The sequence below is a fragment of the Python bivittatus genome, unplaced genomic scaffold (genome assembly GCF_059951505.1).
Source record: "Python bivittatus isolate LINGU-HERP-01145 unplaced genomic scaffold, Pbiv_v1 ctg000020_np1212, whole genome shotgun sequence".
NCBI classification, from domain to species: Eukaryota; Metazoa; Chordata; class Lepidosauria; order Squamata; family Pythonidae; genus Python; species Python bivittatus.
Window position 1 is genome coordinate 105955238 of NW_028277030.1, and position 24065 is coordinate 105979302.

Genomic DNA, 24065 nt, shown 5'->3' on the forward strand with positions numbered 1-24065 from the left:
GATTTAACATGATAGTTAGTCTAGACTGCTGCCCAACTAGTAGATCTGTAACTCAGATTTACTTTTAGAAATAAACTACCTTGAACAAAGTCAACCAATATTCTCAAAGTATTGTTAACCCACAAGCAACCCCTAATAGAAAAGTGGAATTATTCATAATGAATGAAACACTTTTGAATTTCACAAGAAAAGCAAGCCTGACTCAAAATGTCAAGCACCATACACAAATAGTCAATAAGTAGTTGCCTTCACAGTTGTAGTGGGCTGTGAGAATAACCTTGAGAGATAAGAGGAAGAGCTGCAGCCTAGACAATGATTGGATCAACAAAATCTAAGTCCAAGACAGGAATGTAATTCAATCTTGAGAGACAACAGTAAGCGTCTCAGAATTGACCTTCCCTAGTTCTCTGGAACGTAAAGGCAGGAGAGGAAGAGGCACATTCAGACTTACAAGATTCGGTTATTGTAACCTTATAATAAAAGTAGCATTAGTATTCATGATTTTGGTTTCCTGGTCTGAACTACCTCAAAGGGCAGACAACTGTGTTCATGATGGCCCATGTAGCTTGATTCAGTGCTTCTCCTTTACTCTGTGTCATGAATAAAGCGTCATCATCATCCACTGCAAAACAAAATGGAAAATAAATGGAATCATTTATTTCATATTCACTGGCAACACGTCATTAAAAAAGGTTACTGGTCCCAACGAAAGAATAAATTTTGGATTGTTCTTTGTCCTATCATCAAGGCCAAAGCTACTCCCTCTGTCATCAATGGGAGGAGGGCAATTCTATCAAGGCTATTCCTAACAATTTCACAACTGACAATACAGTAATCTAGGGGAAAGAGTATGTATGTATGTATATATGTGTGTAAGTATGTATATATGTACGTCAGTAGACTAACAGGCAAATGTTGTAGATACCAGCTATGCTTTCTAATACTTTGTGAATGCTATAAGAAATACTGGAATACATTTATGAATTAGCATCCAGAACCTGAAGCTCCTTTGGCAGAATTCTTGACTCAAGAGTTTTTGAGGATTACTTGTAGTTGTAGTACAGCTGCCTCAAACCGCAGTTCTGAGATAATATCCCCCTCCCCCCAATATTGTGCATGGAATAGTACAGAAGGAGCTTATATTGGCCATAGCAAATCTTGGCAATTTTCTAGAGTACCTATTTTATCCTTGAGAACCATAGCCTACATACATCTTGGATTTTTCCTCATAAAGATCACAGTGCCATAGAAATCCTGTCCTTACCTCAGACTCTAGAAGGTAGATACCTTTGCCATCTTTACTCATATTATAAAAGGCTTCTGTAAAAGAAAGAAATGAGGGGAAATGATTAAATATTCCACAGAAAAAAGACAGGCCTTATTATCTCATGTCTTTGGATCTCAAAAGCCAGGCCAGCTGCAGCAATGAAGGGGCCTTGAGGAAAATGCCCTCCCTTCTTAGGAGAACCAGTCTGAGCAGTTGGAAGAGGTAGCATCACTTTTTAAATGCCCCACAAGGTTCTGTAGCACCACAACATCAGGAACATTTCAGCAAACTAAAATGATGTTAAGATCCAACCATTTCTAGAGCTTTGGGCTAGTCTATTTCATCAATGCTTAAGGAGGCTCGGGGCTGATGTTAGAAAAAGGTTTTGTGGTGATTTAAAACTCTGTCACCTTTGACATAAAAAAATCACCATGTAATTAATACCTCTGTACTTTGTACCTTTGGGCTACCTGCTTTTTACCAGCAGTCTGATATAAAGAAATTGGGAATGCATGACTTTGACTAATCTGGACATAAATGGAAAGGGGAAAAGTCCCCAGTTAAATGTTTGTATATCAAATTGCCCTTAAAAGCAAATGAGTGGAGCTAGCAAAATTTGGCAACTTAAGCAAATCACTGGGTCAGCCTTCCTAGTTCCCTTCAGATATACTGGGACCATAACTCCCAGGATAAAAATTCCAAGCCATCATCAGATTAGCAGGATCCAAAGAAAAATGGAAGTCTGGGACATGCTGTTTCCTTCCATGATGCTTTGGAAGAACTCACATCAAAGACCCAACCAAATCCCACCAAGTCCACTGTGACTACTACCCCATCATAAGTCTCAGAATATGGGTTTCTCATTCACTGCCAACCTTAAAAGGACATTATTTATTAATCTTCCATTCATGCAGAGATGTATTTATCACCCTACATCAAATAACCCAAGGCAGTTACAATATAACATCAATAAAACTACAAATCAATATAAAAAATAATAATATATTATAAAAGCAGCCCAAGTCATCCATCTGCACCAAAATCCTATTGGAATAGCATGGTCTTAACAGCTTTGTAAAAGGAAAGCAAGTTGGGGGCTCCCCACACCTGTGAGGGCAAGGTATTCCACAATGTGGGGACATCATTAGGAAAATATGCTCCTTTCCACTCCTTTCACCTTAAGGTGGGATGGAAATCCTCCACAACCTTTCTGGTGATGAATGTACAGGACAATCGTGTAGGCAACATAGGGCTTTAAAGGCTGACAATCCTACCAAGCCATGTAGGGCTTTAAGGATGAAAAGCAGCACCTTCAGTTGTTCCTGGAAGCCTATTGCTAAACAATGCAACAAAGATATGACCCTACTAAATTTACACATTCCCATTAACAGTCAGACTGTTGTATTTCCATATTTCCAAGTAATTTTATGAGAACCATTTGTAAAGCAAATATGAGTAGTTTAAATGTGAGGTGATGAAGGCATGAGTTACAGTTGGAAGGGTTCCTCCTTCAGAAGACATTTGCTTTTGGGTGTCTTATCATAACTCAGAGCTCTCTCCATTCCCGTATCCTTAGCAGGGAAGCTGAGCCAATTTATATCCTTTGATCACTAGGGGAGACCTTCCTTTGTTACTTGGCTGAAGTATAGCAGGTAGTACATAGAAAGAAGCCTCACAGGTGGCACCCAAGCCCTAAAACCTGGGGGGGGGGGTTTAAGCCTGGGGAAGAAGGGTACTTTTGTTTTTAACCATGTTTTGTGGATTGTTGTGAGCCGCCTAGAGTCATTACACGAGACATTATAAATCCTGTAAATAAATAAATAAATAAATAAGATATCTCCCTGCTGAGATATTCAATCGCCTTCCAGCTTCTCTGCTTTTCTATCACAGTGGAACACACTGTTATTTCAGTTGTTGTTTTGCCTACAGCTCTTTGGCGGTTTTGTTCTATTATTTATAGTGCAGTTTTAATACTTTTTTTAACTTGTTGCATCTAATGAGTTTTTCTTCTGCTTTACTGTAAGCTGATTATGCTTGCCAAAAAATACAGTTTTTGAGACAAAACATAGATGGGATAAAGAACTTTAAATATAATAAACTGTGAATCCATTACCCTCCAATGATATCTATCTCAAAAAATTCCCTGCATTTTTCTTGATGCAGTGATCTAAAGGAAGCTCAGTGGCATATTCATTTCTATTCTGCATGGGGGTATCTGTGAAAGAAAGTCCCATGGAGTCCCATGAAAGAAATATAGTTAAAAGTCTACTTACCCATCATGAGTTCCACACGCAGCATGAAGCAGGCAAAGTTCTCAAACGTGATTTTTAGATCAGGATTTCCATACCGGATTGTCAACAGCTTACAAAGTTCATTGCTGAGGGAGATTCCTTTGGAAAGATAAGAAAACCTCCAAAGATGTTTAGACTGATATGTATGTGTGTGTGTATATATATGTATATATATGTGTGTGCGTGTGTGTGTGTATGTATGCATCTGTGTATCTATGTGTGTGTGTGTGTGTGTGTGTATATATATATATATAAAATAAATCCCATGGAATTCATTTTAGTACAGATCTTTATAGGGTTATACATTCAGGTACCTTGTTTAAATCCAATGTTTTCTCCAATAAGGTTCAGTTTGTTGGAGATACATATTGTTCCATGCCATGAGAGATTAATAACTAGCACCAATTCATGTAATGGATTTCAGTATTGAGCAGGGATTTGAACCCAGAGCCCCTGCTCAAGTTCAGTACTTAATCTATTACACTTCACTGGCTCTAGAGTATAATGAATTATAGTGGTTAAAATGTACAAGACAAGGAAAAGCTGGCCTGCGTTATATGCAAGATATTTTACAAATTCCTCATTTATATGCAAATATTTTGTAGCATTTCTCTCTCACATCTCCCAATAATGTCTCTCTGTAAAAGAGAACTATATGACTGTGCCCAAAAGGAATTCCTTTTGGAATGCAAGAGTCGCATTCCAAGCTCCAGTGGTTTCAACTTATGCTGCCATGGCTATATCCGAAAGCCAAAACTGCATAGCTGGTATCAGCTGGATGGATAGTTTCCATCTCAGTACAGTAGTGACTTCCCTCGGGTAAGTAGTTGCTGGAACAAAGACTGATTCTGAGTTAGCATGTAACTCACATTGGGTGAAGTAAGGGCCATTTAACACAACCTTCTCCAACATGGTACTTTCTGAATGTGTTTCTTTATTAGTTAGTTAGTTATTAAACATATTTCTATGCCACCATAATCAAAAAGACTCTCTGCAGTTTACACACAAAAAACCCCACAAAATACCTAGATAATATAAAGATAATAACCACACTATAAAAATAAAACCTTTCAGAGCCCAACTTCCCAACCAACATTGCCTTAAAAATGGAGCGCACTGAGCTGAGGAAGACTATTTTAGTGCACCCTATGGCTAAACTGAATACCTATTACAATTCAAGCAACTTGAGAAGTATTTATATATTTGTGAATTGCACTGATTTTAATCAGAGGGCCTTTAGTACACCCTAGTTCTCAGAGTATGAAAAGCTGGAATTGAATCTTTCCTGCTATATCACGTTGGCCATGTCATCAGTGGCAACAGCAATTAGAATGATTAATCCCAACTCCATAATATGGAAATAATATTTAACTTCCCTTAGTATCACACAGAAATATGTATCTCATCAATTATGAAATTACAGCCATCATTTATTTTACTGCCATTTAAGAAACTATGAAAACAGCGTTGAGAATCCTAAAAATAATTTTATTGTTCCCAAACTTTTATTATTGTTAGCTGCCCAGCTGTCCAAAACTTTTATTACTGTTAGCCACCCGGAGTCACTGGTCTGACACGGGCAGCTATATAAATTGAATAAATAAATAAATAATGTAAACATCTTTTACACAAGAAGGACTGGAATCTGCAGTGGAAGCACTGTTATCCGTTAATAATGAGTTGTTTAATTTAATCAGTCAAAGTGCATTAATTTGATATGTTATATCTGGTATTTTAATTGCATTATGCTTTCATTTATGATTGGATCATTATTGCCATATGATGTAGCAAGTGAATTGTAATGAACTTTAATTTGATTTTTGTTTGTACACAATCTTAACTGTAACTTTCATTCTTTTTATTTGTTAATGTCAGACTAAATAAAGATAATTAAACTCCAACTTCAGATTCATTAAATACTGTACTAATCTCATTTAACGTAGCTGTATTCCATATTGTCACCTTATAACCATTTACCTTACAGCTGTTTTAATCAAATGCATTTTAAAAACATTTTACAAGATGAAATTAATCTTTGGTTCATTTCAATACAACATAAAGGCCAGTAGGATCATTCAACTCTATATAATAGAGGTTAATTAAGTTTTTAAATGGCTACTGATAATTTTGTGCAAACATTACCACCAGTTTATCTGGTTTTATGTAAAATGTATAAAAATGCAGACATTTGACCAGGCAAGAATCTCGGATGATTTTGTTGCATGTTCTTCCTGTAGAAACTCAAGTTGGCATAAATAGGAGGATTTCACTTTGACAGCACTATGATCTGAGTGCCCTTGGAAGCATGTGGGTCTTCCCTTCAAAGTGCTGGCTTGGAATATTCATAGTACTCCAGCCCAGATGCTAAAAGAGGATTCTGGATATGTGTTGCACATGTCCAGAGACAGATGAAGTTGATTCATTTCAGTCTGAGGCTCTGAGATAGCCAAGATTAGAATCTTGAGGTAGATCAGAACTTCTCAACAGAGGTAATCCTTACAACTGCCTAAGTTGATAGGTTGGGATGAGAAACAGTGATTGACCCAAAGTCATCCAGTGAGCTTCATAGCTGGACTGAGTCTCAGATCTAGGACCTTTCAATTCTAGTTCAATGTTCATAAATACTATATCACACACAACATTCTGGATGAAGGCCAGTATGTAAATGAATGTGTTATCATGATATGCAAACTTGGGGTGCCACTACATAGGCCAGGGCAGGTCATTTTTAAGAGCTGGAAGCCACACTATTTGTATTTATTGTTTGACACTGGAAGGGATGTGGCTGATGACATGACAATACAGGAGAAGCTTCAGGCTGCTGTTTAGGAATTTAATCTATTGATTTGGTCCTAGACCAAAAAGAAAAGAAAAGTGAGCTAACATCGATCACTTAAAATCTATTGAGAATAGATTAAAAGGAAAAAGGAGGGCTCGTGTATATATAGGAATGTACTGTATGTGAGTATGTATATATGTAATGCGTGAGTCAGAGTGGATTTGCTAGATCTGGGGTCAGATATCATTCATGTCAAACCCATCATCTCTGAGATTGCAATGATATGGAAGTTCACAATTTGGTAATGCAATCACTTTTTCTTTTTCTTTTTTTTGGTGGTGGTGGTGGTGATTACATTGGACTGGTCTCTCAACAGAAAAGATATACTGCTTCAGACAGAGGCCAGTCCAAGCATCTGCTGATGAGAAGAGAGATTCATTCTAGGCATCAGGTATGATACAGGGAGCAGCAAAGTAGGGCAGGCATCCAAATAGACACAAAGGAGAAGGAACAGAAAAGGCAGATTAATAGAAAGTAGTACCTTAAGCTTCATAGAGGCCTAAAGCAAAATATATTGCTCCCAATTTTCGGGGGGGGGGGTAGGTGGGGTGGGAATCGAAATTTGGTTCACTTTTCAGAGATGGAATGGATTTAAGGGGCAAAGCTCCTTCTGCTTTGATTCACCTAAACCAAACCTGTTTCCTTTCACAGGCATTTTCCCTCACATCTGTCTTAGCTCTGTCAACTGAGAGCTTTTTAAACGCTAATTCCAGGGACTGAACCCAGGATTTCTGCTTGCAGAGCCTCTGCAAGTGAGCTACAGCCACTATGACTACCATTCACTCATTTATAAGATTTGGCAGCTGTAGGATATTTCTGGTGAAAAACTAAAGGACTCAGAAGTTTTCTGCTTTATATCTGACTAGGGCAGTGTTGTCCAAACTTGGCCACTTTAAGATGAGTGGACTTCAACTCCCAGAATTCCCCAGCCAGTCATGCTGGCTGGGGAATTCTGGGAGTTGAAGTCCACTCATCTTAAAGTGGCCAAGTTTGGATAACACTGGACTAGGAAATCCAAGATGGATCATGACACTTAGATACAAGGACCACCTTATTGCTACTTTAATTTCTGCTTACCTGTTTCTTGCATAGCTACACGCAATTCTAACTGATCCAAGGTTCCTGATTGGTGGGTATCTTTTTTCTGGAAAACTTCCTGCCATGACATTTTCAGGAGAAAAAGAGAAATTAATCAAATGAAATCACCCTAAGCAGCCAGTTTGCTGCAGGTCAAGTCTTCCATTGATGCCTTCCTTTTCTTCAATGACCCAACCAAAGTGCCACGATCCAGCTTTAGCTTTAGGGAGGCTGAGAAACAGTAGGACTCTTGCAGAGGTTGCCTAACATGAAATGTAGGGCAGGGATGTTTCATGGGATGGAACATTTTAAGAAAAACTAAAATGCTTCCTCAGCCAAGGATGTCTGTGCTTTCTAAAACACCCAGTTCTGTGCAAAGTATGGTTAGGTTTGCTGCATTTTTTCTTCCAAAATGGAGGGAAACTTTCAGACTTTCCCAGATAAGGAAGGCACAATTCACAAGAGAGTAGGGGCTGGAACATTAGTCTGTTAAATCTCTGCATCTGGCCCTAATTAAAGGAAGGTATTTTAGCCTATAATTTCCCCATTTTCCTTAAATTAAGCAAAATGGGGAGATCATTGGCTAAGTTATGCACAACATAATGCACATCTGTATGAACAATTTGTACTGGTTACAGATGGTAGCTTTTCTTGCCAAAAAAATGGGATTACCTTAACTCTAGGGGAAATTGCCAATTCTTCATCTTCATTTGTTGCAAATTAAAGAGGTTGCTGGTATTTTGGCATATGATGGATAAAACTATTTTATAAAGTGTTTCAGGAGGACCTAAACCTGATCTTGGTGGCTACCAATGGCTCCCTTTCTTTCCATTTCAAAAATTATTTTAAATGTTTTATCTTGGCAGCAGCTGTTCCTTTCTCAAACAGCTGTTATCACTTTTTAAAAAGTTTGCTGGGGCACTGATAGCATATCAGAAACTCAACACATGCATGTAAGCATGTGTTTTATTGGAAAAAGAAGTCATCTATGACCTCCAAAAAATTTTTAAAAAAGGATACATATCAGCAATACTTGAATCCCAGATTCTGCACAGATCTTTGACTGATTTCCCATGATCACAAATGTTTATGGCACCAGAGACTCCAGTTAATCATACAACCCAATGGTGAGGCCAAGAAGTCTTGGAATGATTATAAGCAGGATGGAATATATATTGTCTACATACTGCACATGGTTTCTGTCACCCTCAATTAGATACCATTATATCAGTCAAATTATGAGATTGCAAAATTTGGGTAGTTTAGCAGCCTTGGAGTGACAGTAGGACCTGCCTCAGTATGAAGCTGCCTTTCTCCGTTACCATCTGTATTGGAGCTGTCAGGGCACAGAAGTAATTGTATGTACTGGTTCACTTTCAGCTCCAGCACCGATATTGTCCAAAGCAAAACTGGGAAAGCCATAAGGATTCCCCCACCCACTCCCCAGTAATCCATTAGTGGTTTACTGCTTGCCTGTCATATTCTCTCACACACACATGCACGCACACGTTGTTTACCTGGTAAAGAAGTAGCTTTTTCCAGAGAAATCTGAATTCTTGAATGCTCAAGGTTCCAGTACTGTTAAGCTGAATTGTGTTGTTAAGGCATACAATATGACAAACAAGGTTGGGGCTAGGAAGAGATAGCAACGCTGGAAACAAAGTTAGATTGGTAAAAAGCAGAATGGGAATTTGTTTCTCTGCTTTCAGTGAAGTACGCCTTGTGTCTAGCATACCCAAAGTCAAAACTAGGTCTTGATTTCAAAGGTCTTTGAATTATGCCCCAGGGACCATTCTTCCAATTCCTAAAAGAATCTCTTTACCATTAATTTCAAAGATAGCAAAGCCAGACTTCAGGAGGAAAAATAAACCCCTGTTAACTCAGATGAATTATTTATAAGGCTGGACTGTTGATACAGATGCATCCAGATCCTGCAGTCCTTCCTAAGGCTTAAGCCAAGTACTCTGGCCTGTTTTACATGCAAAGAGATTCATACGCACTGGAAGAGACTTCTTCCTTTCTATCTCACTGTCCTAATATTATTATACAGCCCTCATGGCTAGGCTACTGGACTTGAACTTTTTGCAAGGATCTCAATCTTCAGTATTTAAGAGAAGGCAATGTGAATGTGAAACAGAAGGATAAGTGAGAGAGCACAGAACAGTGATGACAGTCAGGGACAACTTGCAGGAAGCCACACACCCATAATATATGAAAGCATATGTTCCTTTTTTGTTTTTCCCCACCCTTTTTTTCTCTGAGCTCAGAAGAACTGTATACATACAACTAAATATTAGGAAATTATCACAGAAAAGGGCAAGAATTGCATTCTTCAGGCAGTCAAGTTGGCAAGATGTCAATGTTACGCAGCTGAGACCCAAAAGCAGGATACGTCTAAGACAGCCAAGATACCACGGCAGGCATCCAGGCTAAATCTCATCCCATGATTTTGATGATCTGGAGGTGAAAAAAGAACGAAATGAAAAGGTATCACCACATTACAACCATATTGTCCATAGAAGAGTAGGGGCCTGAGACAATGCATCTCCCATGTGAACATAAAAAGTGAATGAGCTGCTGCCTAATGTTAGCCCTGGTTATTTAACCCTAATTTGTGGAATAAACCATAATTTGCCAGGTTCACACAAAATGCTAAATGATAAACCATCCTATTCTTCACACTGGTCCAGGAGTTACTTCTGGGACGCCCCTCAAATAGGTTATAAAGGCAGTAACCTTCTGAGGCTCTTGCGTCTACAGCAGCTATTTGCCAATGAAAGGCTACTTGAGACTTGTAAAGCTATCCTGAATATAGTTAACTACTGAGAGAGCAAGCCTTCATCGGTAAGCCTAATTCTCTTTAATTCATTCAATTCATCTGGAGGGCACAAGCTTGGAGAAAGTATCAGATCAACTGCCCCCCCCCCCAAATAATGGAACACATCTTATGCTTTTCATCTTGGCATATTGTTATTGCTGTTAATTTCTAGTTCCAAGGAAGTGTGCTTAGCAGGATGTCTGAATGACCTTGGAAGAAGTCACTATTCTCTTTTTTTCTGCTTGATTTGTCCCTTGTCTAACTATACCAGCTGAAAGAGAACAAGGATAAATCTGACAGTTGTGCGTTCTCCCTCCCTCCCATCCTCTTTCTCTCTGCCTCTCACAAACAGAATAAATAGGCAAGTTAAAAGCTAGACCCAAGCCATCCTAGTGATACACGAATGACAAGAAATGAAACAGAAAAAGCATCTAATCTTGTTGCAAATCATGATTATAGATTGCCTGCAGACTTCTACAGAGCAGGCGCCAGACTCATAACTCACTGATCCCTTCTCTACAGAAACCAATGATGTTTTAATCTCATTATTGCCCTGTTTATTAAATATGAATCATGCACTGTAAAGTTTGGAAATGAAAGCTTTAAAATTGATTGCCTATGAAGAATAAAAGATGAGCTGCACAGCCTGGTTAGTTTCCTTATAGATTTCCCCATGCCTGATGGGTTACTTTGGAAAGATGTTCACATGCGATGAAATAGCTGTCTACTCTCACTCTTGGGGAAGCTAAAAAGACTGGCATGTCCCAAGGAGATGGAGATTTTGCTCCCCAACCCCTGCTTTACTCTGAACCAGTGCCACAAAAGCTTTTATCTCATTACTTCCTCAACAGTTTAAGTTCTTATCCATTTATGATTTCTCCATCCTGTTTATCAGTTATATTCACTGATTGTTGTGTTTTTGTAAACTTCATGTTTCTGGCACTAGAAGAACCAGGAGAGAGTGAAAAGGTTTTAACCATTTTGCAGCCTACTGCTAGCTAGTTTACTCAAAAGTTTTCAAAACACAACTAGAACTATGAACAGGTTAATAGAAAAATAGCAGTTGGTTAGGTTCCTGGAGAAAAGATGATCCTCTGGAATCTTTAAAGAATTTTGGACTGGATATAGAGAAATTCTAAAATATATTTTTTAATCAACATTTGTTTTTCTGTCGGGTCTCCCAACAGTTTGGTTATGTATTACCCTTCTACTTACTGCAATAATTTATTGTTGCTTGCTAAAATTCAGCAAACATGATGTCAGAAGAGATTATATTTAATTGTATTCAACCAGTGCATAAACAGTCTCAATTTATCAGAGGTTTTTAAAGATTTGTGTCATGAAGAAATCAAATAAATTGGAATACATGAGCAAAATATCATTCAGGAGCTAATTTCTTGGAAGTCTTTTTAAAACATTAAGATTAGTCAAACTTCAAAAATTGCAAAATGGTTTCTGTATTTCAAGGGTTGGCCCTGGGTGTCATTATGTGATCTTGGTAATGACCTGAGAGAGAAGATTATATGGCTGAAAAGTTTTGGCATTATCATGTGGGATTTCACAAACATTTCATAATCATATGTGAAACTTCATGCAGTCTCATGCAAGACTACCAAAATCTTGTAGGCTTTTGAGATCTTGCAAGATTTCAGCATTTTACTTTAATGGGAGTGGCAGAGATTCCAGTCGGCACCTTGATGCCCATAAGTACTGCATTCTTGACTCCTGTTTTAAACAGGTTCATAATAAAGCACTACATTTGGACAATTTGACCTTTCCAAAACAAATGGTCTCATTTACTGACTTACATTTTCATCTGATATTTTCCACTGTAATGGATTATGCCATTCTAAAGTATCATGGAAAGTAGATTTGGCCAAAATGTCTACTCATACAAATTGAGGATATGGAACAATATTTTATGAATTTTCCCTTTTTGGTGGCATTAAACCTAAATTTACAAGCAGTATTCTAGATTGTTGTGAGTTTGTGTTCGACGCTGAAACAATATACTATTCACTGGCAGATTATTTATAGATTATGTTTACTATTATCAACAACAAAGAAAATAAGATCAGTTTTCATTGGTATTCTGAAAGAATCCTAATTCTTTAGGATTATACACCATGTTTTCTTTTATTTAGTCAAATACACTGTGGAATGTTAGAAATATTTTTGTCACAGTTTATAGAGCCAAGCTTGACTTGAGGGAGGCTCAATTTTTTATATAATAAAAGGAAGGAATTCAAGTGGGTTTATTAGATCACGTTTATAATAGATAGGTTGTTATTTCCAGTAATCCTTAATGGACTTTTGCTGATTAGGATGGGTGATGAAGTTTTAAAGATTTGTTCATAGAGAATGAGGTGAGAAATGGGATGAAGAGATTGTTGTATTTTAAGAGATGGTGATAAGTTGTTAAAGTTGTTTGTACTTGCTGGGACAAAGGGGGAAATTACTTCTTTTCTTTTCTTCTTTTCTTTTCTTTAATTTTTTTTCTTTTTCTTTTTTCTTTGCACTTTTTTTCTTTTTTATACTTTGTATTAGTTTTATTTGTACAATGTAATTTTTAATAACATTATTTAAAAAAAGAGGTATGTAACAGGAATTGAGCGAGGAAAGAAAAGAGACAGAGAGAGAGACAGATTATGGTTAAGGTCTCGGACTAAGGCCTTGAAATCCCAAGTCTACCTCTAATCCCACCAAAAAAGAAATATTATTCAATGGCTAGTCATTGTCATTCAACCCAACGTACCCTACAGGGTTGTTGCTGTGGGAAAAAATGGGATTATTTTGCATGCTACCCTGAACTCCTAGAGGAAAAATGGGTGTAAATTTAAATAAAAAAATTACCATGCAAGGAGAATGCATTTGTTTTGTGGAATTCTACTTGCTTTCTGACCATTTCAACATGGAAAAGCTCTTCACAAAATATAGAGTTAGTCACAAAAGACAGTAGATGAGAAATATAGTGCTTTAGTTTCTTCAGCACTAAGGCTTTCAGAAAACCACATTATTGCCAAGTTACAAGATTTCACCAACTTTTTTCATTTAGCTTCTGCCTATATTAAACAATATTGCCAGAGATCGGCTGTTACTGTTCAGCATTCTGGTTCCTCTGAAGAGTAAAGAATAGACAATAGCAAGAGACAGATGTGAACATTACAAAACAGAGTGATGAAGGAGAAACTGCCATAAGAAACATCCTCAAGGAGAAATATCCTACAGGAATAATTATTCAGGAATATATCATCAAAAGGAAGTTAAATAGTAAGGGAGGTTAATTTAGATAAGAACCCTGAAGGCCCAAGGTAGGATTTTGCCCATGCCTCCTTTGTTCTTAGAAATTCTTAGAAATTCAATCTGTCTCCCTGGCTCAAGATACTGGTATATATTGAATGATCAAAGAACTGGTATTCTTAATCCAGCTGTACACTATTCTTTTATAAACAGACATATTACTTTATTGCTAAGGAGTAAGCTTATTTTCAGGGTACAAATGTAAGGAAGACTTACAGAGTCTAGAGTTCTAAATATACAGAAATCAGCTTTAATGTAAGCAATATGCAATTCTGTAGTTCACATGATGAGATGGAAGTGGATTTTCCTTATGCTATGAATGCATTTGCACTTACAGTCATTTGCAGCCCTTCTGCCATGAAGAAAACATAATCACTAAACCTGCATTACATGGGCATGAGTTCACTCACGTTAAAAATGATGGTCTTATTAAGAGCATGGAAATTTAGACATCTGTAACATGGATCTCTGTGCTATAAAGGATAGAGGGGAAATTAAAGCCCATTCTCTTTTGAAAGGCTGTCAGACTAAGCTACATATTTATTGATTTAAAATATTTTTCATGTACTTTCCTATTTAAAAAGCACTCAAAGCAGTTAAGATACTCAAAACATCTGATGAATAGTAAGTGTACTGCTTGCATCACTCATAGATTTCATATATGTACTGTATGTGTGTAAATGGGTATAAAATACATACTGAATTTTAGAATTCCATACCAGACATACTTGTCCAGGCCATGCTGTTTAGGATCCTTTGCAGCTGCACCACATTTATTTCAGGATACTAACACAGGGGAGACAAAATTATAGAAAATCCAATGATTAATGTCTTTGCATCTGAAAATACTAATGGGGAAGGGAACATGGGCAGTAGTCCTGTTATCTCTTTTTGATGGAAACCTGAGTTTTGAAATACCCATTTTGAATTAGGTCAAAGCAATAAAAGATAAAGCTTTATGTTTCTCAATTTAATTAAATTTAATTTTGTCCCATCCTCCCTCCATCTATTAGACAATGATATATTAAAAATATTATTCTATTCAAACATATACAAACTGCCTTATACTAGGCATACTATGTCTGGGCTGCAGAAATCCCAATGGCCCCTAGATGGAAACCAAACCTTCAGATTTTCTGTACCTTTTTGTTGTCATCTATTGGTCCTACAGATTTTTTAGTCCATTTATACCAAGCAAGACCACTGATTTATCTGTTGCTGTACTTTCACCAAGAACTAGCTATGCCTGTCAGGATGTCAGGCCCACCAAGCACTACCCAACTTGGAGACTACACCTGGCATCTTCCACATGTCCAGGATGTGCTGTCAGATGGGGTGGTCCATTTAGGACATTCTGGATCCAGTGATTACATCATGCAATTAAGGGATACTGCCATGTGACACTGGAGAAGAATGCTATTTCTCATAGGACATTGATGATTGGATGTTCAAGAATTTAATTATCAGCAAGGATGTGGTTCACACTTCAGGCTAAGTCGTTTTTTTTAATCATGGTGAAATTAACCAAAATTGGCTGATTTCATGCAACACACTAAGCCACAAATCCATGGTTTGTAAAGCATAAGGGCTGAGTTCACGTAGCAAAGAAAACCCAAACAAATCACCTTATGGTTAAGTTTGCTGTGTGAACCCAGTTAGGAGGCCTTTCCTTTAATTAGTAGCTAAGACCAACAGACAAGTGCCAAGTGGAAAGCCAGTACCTGTGGAAGTGTTTTTGGTCAGGCTTTTGTTAGAAAAGAAAACTCATGTTCAGAAAAATTCCTTAGATGTACCAGAAAGGGATACTCACTTGATCAAAGTACTTAGAGAAGAAATCTTCCCAGTCTTCATGTTTATCAACTATTTCCTATAAACAATAAAACAAAAATTAAAGAGGTGGAGGGGAGGAAATCTATCCAATTTTTCAGGATGGACCAATATAATTTGAGATGTATAGAACAAGTGTAATATATTCAACAAGCTGAGCCAGAAGCACTGTGGAGCTTTAGAGACTACAGATACATTTCTGAGCAAACTAAGTGTAGAAAAGTTGCTCCTGTCCAGCAAAGACAAGACACTTGCCTATGACGCTGATATTGCAAGTGATACTTGACACTGATATTGCATGTGACAATATTGTTGGGTGAGCATTCATCATGTGAAGAATATACAAATCGGCCTCTCCCTAAACCATAACAATGAGGAGGGGGGTGGAGGTTTCCATCAAAAGGTCTCTGCTGGATCAAGCCAAAAGCTCCTCAGTCCTATATCCTGTTTCCCACCATGGTTTGCCAAATACCTGGGCATACAATGAAGATAAGAGAGCAATAGGCTTTTCCTATGGTTGCCCTTAGCAACTTGTATCCCAACATATCTATTTATCAGATTTATACCCCATATTTCCTCAGGAGTTCAGGCCAGTGTATTTAGTATTCCCGCTTCCATTTTTTCCCTGCAACTACAATGTGTGAAGTAAGCTGGGCTAGTAGTTGGTCCCAAGTTACCCAGTCAGCTTCCATGGCTAAAGGTGGACTTGAACCTGGGTCTCCACAGTTAACCAACATCTTAACCACTACACAACACCTTAACCACTACACAACACTGGCTCTCAAGTTCTAATTATGTACTGTATGTATCTGTACCTGTACAATGTATAGCCTTAGAATCTGGAAGAAATGAAAACTGTCCTGCCCTAGAGACATTATTGACTCTCCATAGTCTTAGCTTATGAGAAAGCCATCTAAGTCCTGAACACCATCACATTTTGTGCCAGCCAACTTAGCAGTTAAACTGTGTGCTGCACAAAGGACTTCTAAAACTTTAGCAGCTCCTGAATCACTTTGCCATATTCTACAACTCACAGATAGGAGCGGCCTCATTGATTTGTACAGTGCCTTCAGCTTCTTGAAACCCCCCCCCCCTTCCTCATCCCCTAAAATCTGGCAACAAAATACAGCTGATTTTCTTTTTTTAGTGAGGATCTTAGCTTCAAAAAGTTGCCCACCCTTGGTGTAAAAGCACATGATATATGGCTCCCAGCAGTGTGTACAAAGATAAAAAAGAGCCCCTTTGGCAGATTTTAATGTTCAAACAGATGAACAGAGGGAGAGACATTGCCTTAAACTTCAAGGTCAAAATCACTGGTGGGTTTAAACAACCTCATTGCCTCCTCAAACCTGGACAGGAAGCGCACTAGCAGCCCTTCCCCATTCTTTTAAAACGGAGCTTAATGAGCTGTACTGTGTAGGCTGTTCTCAACAGCAGTCTGTTTGTCCATTCAGCCTTAGCCACAGCCTAGTGAAGGAAGGTGCGTGTGTTTTAGGACTCTGTGGCATTTAGCCAGTGAGTTCTCAAGGTTTTCTTTCTTGATCAGCTGTTACAGTTTAAGTCAAAAGAAATATTCACTGCACATGAGTGATGAAGGACAGATCTTCGGTTGCCATTTCCACATTATGAGGTGCTATAAGTTATATTTCCTTTCCCTTGTGCCACCCTTTAAAAGCACACCACAAGGACAGCTTTATCACTCCTACTTCTTCTCTAATTTTTATTCTGACATTCAGGTGCCATGAGTGACAATCAGAATCCATTTGTAAATTTAGTCCACTGATGGCCTCATCCACCATTCAGGATATGCTTCTGAGAGCAGTTAAGCAGGAAGGAAGAAGAGGCAGAAGCAAAGTAGTAGCTACATGGCATGGTTCCTAATCACGTCTTACCTTTGAAAGGACACAGCTCGAATCTCCGCCCAATTCACTTTAAAAAGAAAAAGAAAGAAACCACCATGAATGTTAGAATGATGAAGTGAGTGTCACAATTTATCTTGACTGAGTTTATCACACAAAATTTAGTTAGTGCTTCAAGCTAGCTCTTTATGTATGTATGTATGTATGTATGTATGTATCATATTTATATAGCCACCCATCTCACAATCAAGTGACTGGGTGGCATACAACAAAATTAAAAACAATATATACAAATTAATATTAATATTGTTAATATTAAAAACTTTAAAATTATAAAAGGCAAGGAGCAGTTATTAATTACACAGGAGCCATCTCAATATTTTGCCAGTCCCCTGAGGTCCCAGGGCCTACTGATACAAGCAGGTCTTGAGGGACCTCTGGAAAGTTAAAAGGGATGAAGCCAACCTCACTTCGGGGGGAAGGACATTCCATAAAGCAGGGGCCACAGCAGAAAAGGCCTGCCACCTAGGACCCGCCAAATGAAGCCCCCTAGCCAACAGGACTCACAGCATGCCCTCTTTGCTGGATCTGGTGGGACAGGGAGATGTAATGGGGGAGAGGTGGTCCCTCAAATAACCTGGTCCCATGCCATGTAAGGCTTTAAAGATCAAAACCAGCACCTTGAACTGGACCCAGAAACAGACTGGTAACCAATACAGCTCACGGAGCAGAGGTATAATGTGTGTTCTTCTGGAAACACACATAACTGCCTACACTGTTGCATTCTGCATTAGCTGAAGCTTCTGGATACTCTTCAAGGGCAGCCCCATGTAGAGTGCATTACAGTAGTCCAACTGGGAGGTGACTAAAGCAAGAGTGACTGTGAGTAGAGGCCCTCAATCAAGGAATGGGCACATCTGGTGCACAATACGAAGTTGAGCAAAGGGCCTTCTAGCCACAACTGCCACCTCCTCCTTGACCAGGAGTCATGAGTCTAGGAGAACGTCCAGATTGTGCATGGGGTCTGTTTGGGGCAGTGTAACCCCATCCAGCACCAAAGATGGAATAGTCTTCGAACCAGCAGGCCCCCAAACCCAAAGCCACTCAGTCTTCCCAGGATTCAGTTGAAGCCTGTTGTTTCCCATCCAGACCCTCACAGCCTCCAGGCACCAGGATAAGATGCCCATAGCATTGCTTAGTTCACCAGGGACAGAGATATATAATTGGGTATCATCAGTGTACTGATGATACTTCACCCCATGGACAGATAAGCTCACCCAGGCCGCCTCATGTAGATGTTAAATAGGGGCGGAGAGAGCACCAACCCCTGAGGCACACCACACAGTAGGGGCCAAAGGCAGGATCTCTCCCTCCCACCCAATCACCACCAACTAGACTCCTAAGAAAGAAGGTGAGCCAGCACAGCATTGTGCCACCCACCCCCAATCCTCTGAGTTGATCCAGAAGGGTACTATAGCCGATGGTATGGAAAGCCACCAAGAGGTCAAGTAGAGTGAGGATGGATGCATGACCCTCATCCCACCCATGCCAGACAGATAGTTCATAAAATTCACATCTCTGGAGGACATGATGTTCTAAGTTTTGGCTTCTCTGTGATTTGACCTTGCTTGAAGACCACTACAACTAATAACGTCCATCCATTTCTGACTGGAAATGGAAGACCTCACAAGAAATCACTATCAGAAGGAAACTTTCGTATATCTTGTGTTCTTTTAACACATACCATAAAAACATACTTTTTACGGTAGAAGCCACTATATCAGTGTTGTCCAAACTTGGCCACTTTAAGATGAGTGGACTTCAACTCCCAGAATTCCCCAGCCAGCAATTCTGGGAGTTGAACTCCACTCATCTTAAAGTGGCCAAGTTTGGACAACACTGCACTATATGATGGAGCCCTTTTTAAAACTACATGTAGGCAACATGTACACATTCACAAACACGATTTGTTTTCTTTTTCTCTTTCTCATATAGAACCATGCACAAAACCTATATAACAAAAACTGTAGTAGAAAAAGACTTTAATTTTGGCCCTCCGCTACACCAATGTTCTGATGCAGAGAAGGACTTGATCAGGATCCATAAGAAGAGCCATGCTTCTTCAGCAATCTTGATGAAGACAGTACTGGAGACAAGGGCACACTGGGAAATTAATTGATGCATACTGTCTTTCTTAGGACAACCATAACAATGATACCATGAAGTAAGAAATTGAGGGTGCAGTACAGGAGGGAAATCAAGGAGTGGCATCAGCAGCCTAAGCTCACAAAGCCGGTTGTGTGAATGATTTTTTGAGAGCTGCAACTGACCCAGGGCTTATAGGTTGCCCATGCAGCTGATTCAGATGAGCAGTATGTGGAAGCCTGATTGTAGTAGATCAGCAAAGTTTTCTGACACCCTCCTCCAAATTGTCCTGGTAAAGTGAAGAAAGCTTTGGATAATCACAGTGGATTGTGTCTCAAAGGATTGAGGGTTCCATTGTTATTCTAAACCAGTTCCTCATCTTAGAATTCCTGGAGTTCTACTTTGGAGTCCTTGGTGCTCTCTGAGCTTGGTTGTTTGCTTGCAGACATTTCATTACCCAACTAGGTAACATCATCAGTGCATCATTCTTTTACTTCTTTGGTGTCCGCATCCAAATGGCAGATCTCTGAGTTCTATAAAATGCAGAGCATTTCATACAGGCCTGAAATCTGCACTGAAAGATCTTCTGGTTACCTAATTACCAACATCAGTGTGCCTGGTACTTTATAACATGTCAGGTTGTTTGAAGAAACTAAACTATAAAGGTGGTGGAAAAGGAGATAAAAGGAAGTAAAACTGAACAGGGAGGCACAGAAGTTTTGCTGGAAACTCACAGGCTGAGTTAAAACAGGAAATCCAGTTGCTAGGATGGTCTTTGCAAACTAACCTAGGAATGCTTACCACAGACTGTGCTTTCTGGAGAAGATTCTCAAGATAAACTCTGATTCCTGATGAGGCTCCAAGGTAGAGGGAACCACCACATAAGTCCCAGGGCGGAGGCGGAAGTCCTGAGTCACTTCCCGGTCATTCACAAACAGTGACTGACTCAAAGGTGCATTCCAGATGAAGAAAGCAGGAGGCAGCTTTTTATTATTGTCACAGGACTGAAAGAATAAAACAAGAAACCAGATGAAAATAAATCAAGGACATTGCTCGTGACTTGAGAGTTTTTAAAAAAAATAATAGAAGGGAGATGAACATTTGCATGTTCATGCTGCTCATAACATTGGTTCAGGCTGTGGTATTAAATATACATACCATCCTGTTCCTGTGATAAAAACAGATGCTGGAGAGCATTTCTGGGTATTTCTAGATGAAATGCAACACTAAAAACCACACCAGAATGTTTTAAAACATTACTAGTAAGTGCGGGGATTTTCACTGGAGATAGTCAGGCTCCTAATCTTTCTCCTGGCATTTTTTGCCAAACTACTCCCTCTGACTAGAATATTAGTCAAGCCAGCCTCCCCACCAATAAAATTTTAAAATGCATATGGCATGTTTAACAGAAATTAAACCTCTGTGACTGAAACCAACAAATATTTGAGCCATTCCATTCATCTCCCCATGTTATTCTTTCCTCAGTTCCAATCCCTTCCCTCTTGCCCTATACTTTCTTTGGGGACAGATTTAAGCCCTCTGAACCACCAGTTCACAACAGCTTCCAAGGCTCTATCAGCTGGTAATCTTATAGGGACAGAACCTGGAGAGAGTTGAGTCTATTTGATCTGGCTGGACAGGCAGATAAATACAGGAGAAAGTGGTCCCCAGATAACCAGGTCTGGAGCCATGTAGGTCCTTAAAGGTGACCGCTGGAATCTTGAATTGCACCTAGAAGCTGAATGGCAGCCAATGCAGCTCACGAAGTAGTGGGATCACCCAACTAATCAGGATACATGCATCACTGCCCAAGCTGCTGCAGTCTGTACCAACACTAGTTTGCACATTCCATCTTGAGCACGCATCATGCATGATGCCTGACAGCAATGGGGCACCAGAAAGAAACCTGTCAATGATTCAACACTATGTATATTATGCTCAGGTACATGCAATAATTAGAATATCCAATTGTTTTCAAAATTGTATTTAGCCCATTTTCATATCATCCTGAAACCCAAGCATACCAGGATTATATTCTTCATCCTGTTCTTGTTTGCTCAGGAAAAGCTCCCTTAATCTTAACCAGACTTACTTCCATGTAAGCATGCTTAGAATTACAACTGTAGTCACACTTTGAACCCTTCCAAGTATTATGACATGGCCATGAAGATAAACTTGCCCTTTTATTAGGCATTTCCTATAACCAACAACCAGATAGAATACTCAGCATAGAAAGATGATCAATAATTGCATTGGCTAAGAACAATGGAGCCTCCTCAAGCCAGCCATAGCTCAGAATGACTCTGACATTTTGCTCTCCAGTGGACTTTGTTACCCACAAGAGCATTTGCAGAACAACTTTTGCACTCTCCCTCACTCTGGTTGTATTTTTCTCTTGCTAATGTAGCAATTTATCATCTACTAAGAGTGTGGGGTTGCCCCTTAGAATGCATCATATATTAAATGCAAAGCTTTTATGCTTTGGTCAATGCTGTGATTCATTGTATTTCCAATTTTAAAACTGGTCTTGGTTTTGTACTTCACTATATTAATCTTTGTGTTCAATACATGTCTGAAATTACCTCTTAGCAGTCTCCAGCTCCAAGCTTCAATGAGCTTAAATGGCAAAGTGCTGTCTCCCAATTGGTCCAAAGCTCCACATGAGAGACAGATAGATTTGGTTTCCCTGCTATAGCCAGATAATATAGCTAGCCATCCCTTATAACCTTAAGAGCTCCCTATGGGGAGCAGTAACAGCTTGACAGGTTTCACAGCAAAGCAGTATGTAGAATTTAGCTTTAAAAGCACAAAAGCCTGGTGGGTTCATTCAGGAACAGAACATTCTCATTACTTTGGAAATGAAATTTCAGAACATTTGGAAAGTGGTCAGAATTTGAATTTGTGGATTATTCTCAAACTCTAATAAAACTTGAGTGCTTTTGACAAGTTAGACAATCTCTTGAGGATTTGAGTTTTGTTGTGTGGCAAGTGCATTAAAGGGATACTCTGTTCAGTAAACTTGATTTAATTTGATTATGTGTCATCAAATTGGCGTCAACTCTTAGCAATCACATAAATAGACCCTCTCCAGGATGATCTATCCCCAACCTGGCCTTTCAGGTCCTCCAATAGTCCTCTCATCACTGCTGTAATCAAGTCCATTCACCTTGCTGCAAGTTGTCCTCTTTCTTTCCATTTTGTCACCTTTATGGACTTCTCAAGGAGCTGGGACTTAGCACCATGTATCCAAAATATGATAATTTGAGCCTGGTCATTAGTGCCTTGAGTAAGAACTCTGGATTGCCTTGCTCTGTGATCCATTTGTTCATTTTCATTGTTACCCATAGTATTCTCAAGAGTTTTCTCTATCACCAAAGTTCAAAAATGTCATTGTTCTTTCTATTTGCTTCTCAAAGTCCAATCTGGCTTGCTTCCATAGAGTATCACAGGGAAAAAAAGTTGCCAGGACAATTCTGATCTTTGTAGCTACAGATGTGTCACCTGTATCTTTTCCACGACCTTCATTGCTGTCCTACTAAGTGCTGGTCTGTGGCATATTTCTTGATGACTGGTTCCCTTACTGTTGATAGTCAGTCCTAGGTCATCTCACATACATGACCTAAAGTCATATATGAGAGATGGGCAGCATATAAATCAATAAATAAATAGAAGGCAAAAATGTAGAGGAAATAGGGAATGGCCTTGAAGGACAGGAGGAAGAGCTGCAACCAGGGCAATAGTCAGATAAGAGGGACATGAGCATGGGCCAATAAATTAGTTTGATTAAATGTCTCAGACAGGCCCCTCCCTAGTACATACAAAGATAAAGTGAGGAAGGGGGAAGCACATTCAGACTTGCACAATTCTGTTACTATAGCTGTTACAATAAAAGTAGTCCTGACCTATATGGCATTAGTTTCTTAGTCTAGTCTATTGGTGTATTGTTGGGTTGACATCAATCTTAGTCCATATTCCAATGGAACACGCTCATTAGCGGGCTTCATTTGACACCTATATGTGGTCTTTTCATTGCCAGGTGGGAAAATAATGTTCTCAGGGTTTTTAGTTACTTATTTGCAATGTGCATTTCATCTTGCCACTGAGGAGCTGCCTTTTTCTTTTATGCCATTCATTTTTTTGCCATTCAGTTTTATGCCATTCATGATCTGATTTGGTGCTGTTTTTGTTGGCTTTATGTTGATTGTGCTATCCTATTGATATTATTCTAAACATATTTTGATGTTATTAGATTCAATATTTTTATTGATTTAGGACATTTTTAAAATATTTTTTATCCCACCTTTATTATTTTTATAAATTACTCCAGGTGGCATACATACCTAACACTCCTTCCTCCTCCTATTTTCCCCACAACAACCACCCTGTGAGGTGAGTTGGGCTGAGAGAGAGTGACTGGCCCAAAGTCACCCAGCCGGCTTTCATGCCTAAGTCAGGACTAGAACTCACAGTCTCCCAGTTTCTAGCCTAGTGCCTTAACCACTAGATCAAACTGGCTCTAATTTTGTTAACTGTCCAGAGCATGTTATTCATTCATGGATCGTACACACAACTTTGCTTGTGATCTGATTCTATTCCTCTGGTATATTTAAAACCTGGAGGAAGAAAACTCCAAATGGTAATT

The 24065-nt window shown here is 39.0% G+C and overlaps 1 protein-coding gene across 1 annotated transcript in view; it reads right to left on the reverse strand.

Moving 5' to 3' along the window:
• Nucleotides 1-521: 521 nt before the first annotated feature.
• The window catches only part of LOC103056790 (calpain-14), a 46121-nt gene continuing 22577 nt past the window's right edge, over nt 522-24065 (reverse strand). Inside the window, exons 12-17 of the mRNA XM_007426188.1 lie at nt 20225-20427; nt 17312-17348; nt 15403-15459; nt 14321-14378; nt 3541-3657; nt 522-622 (exon numbers count right to left, since the gene is read on the reverse strand). Of these exons, the coding sequence (XP_007426250.1) occupies nt 522-622; nt 3541-3657; nt 14321-14378; nt 15403-15459; nt 17312-17348; nt 20225-20427 (573 nt within the window). The remainder of the gene's footprint in view (nt 623-3540; nt 3658-14320; nt 14379-15402; nt 15460-17311; nt 17349-20224; nt 20428-24065) is intronic.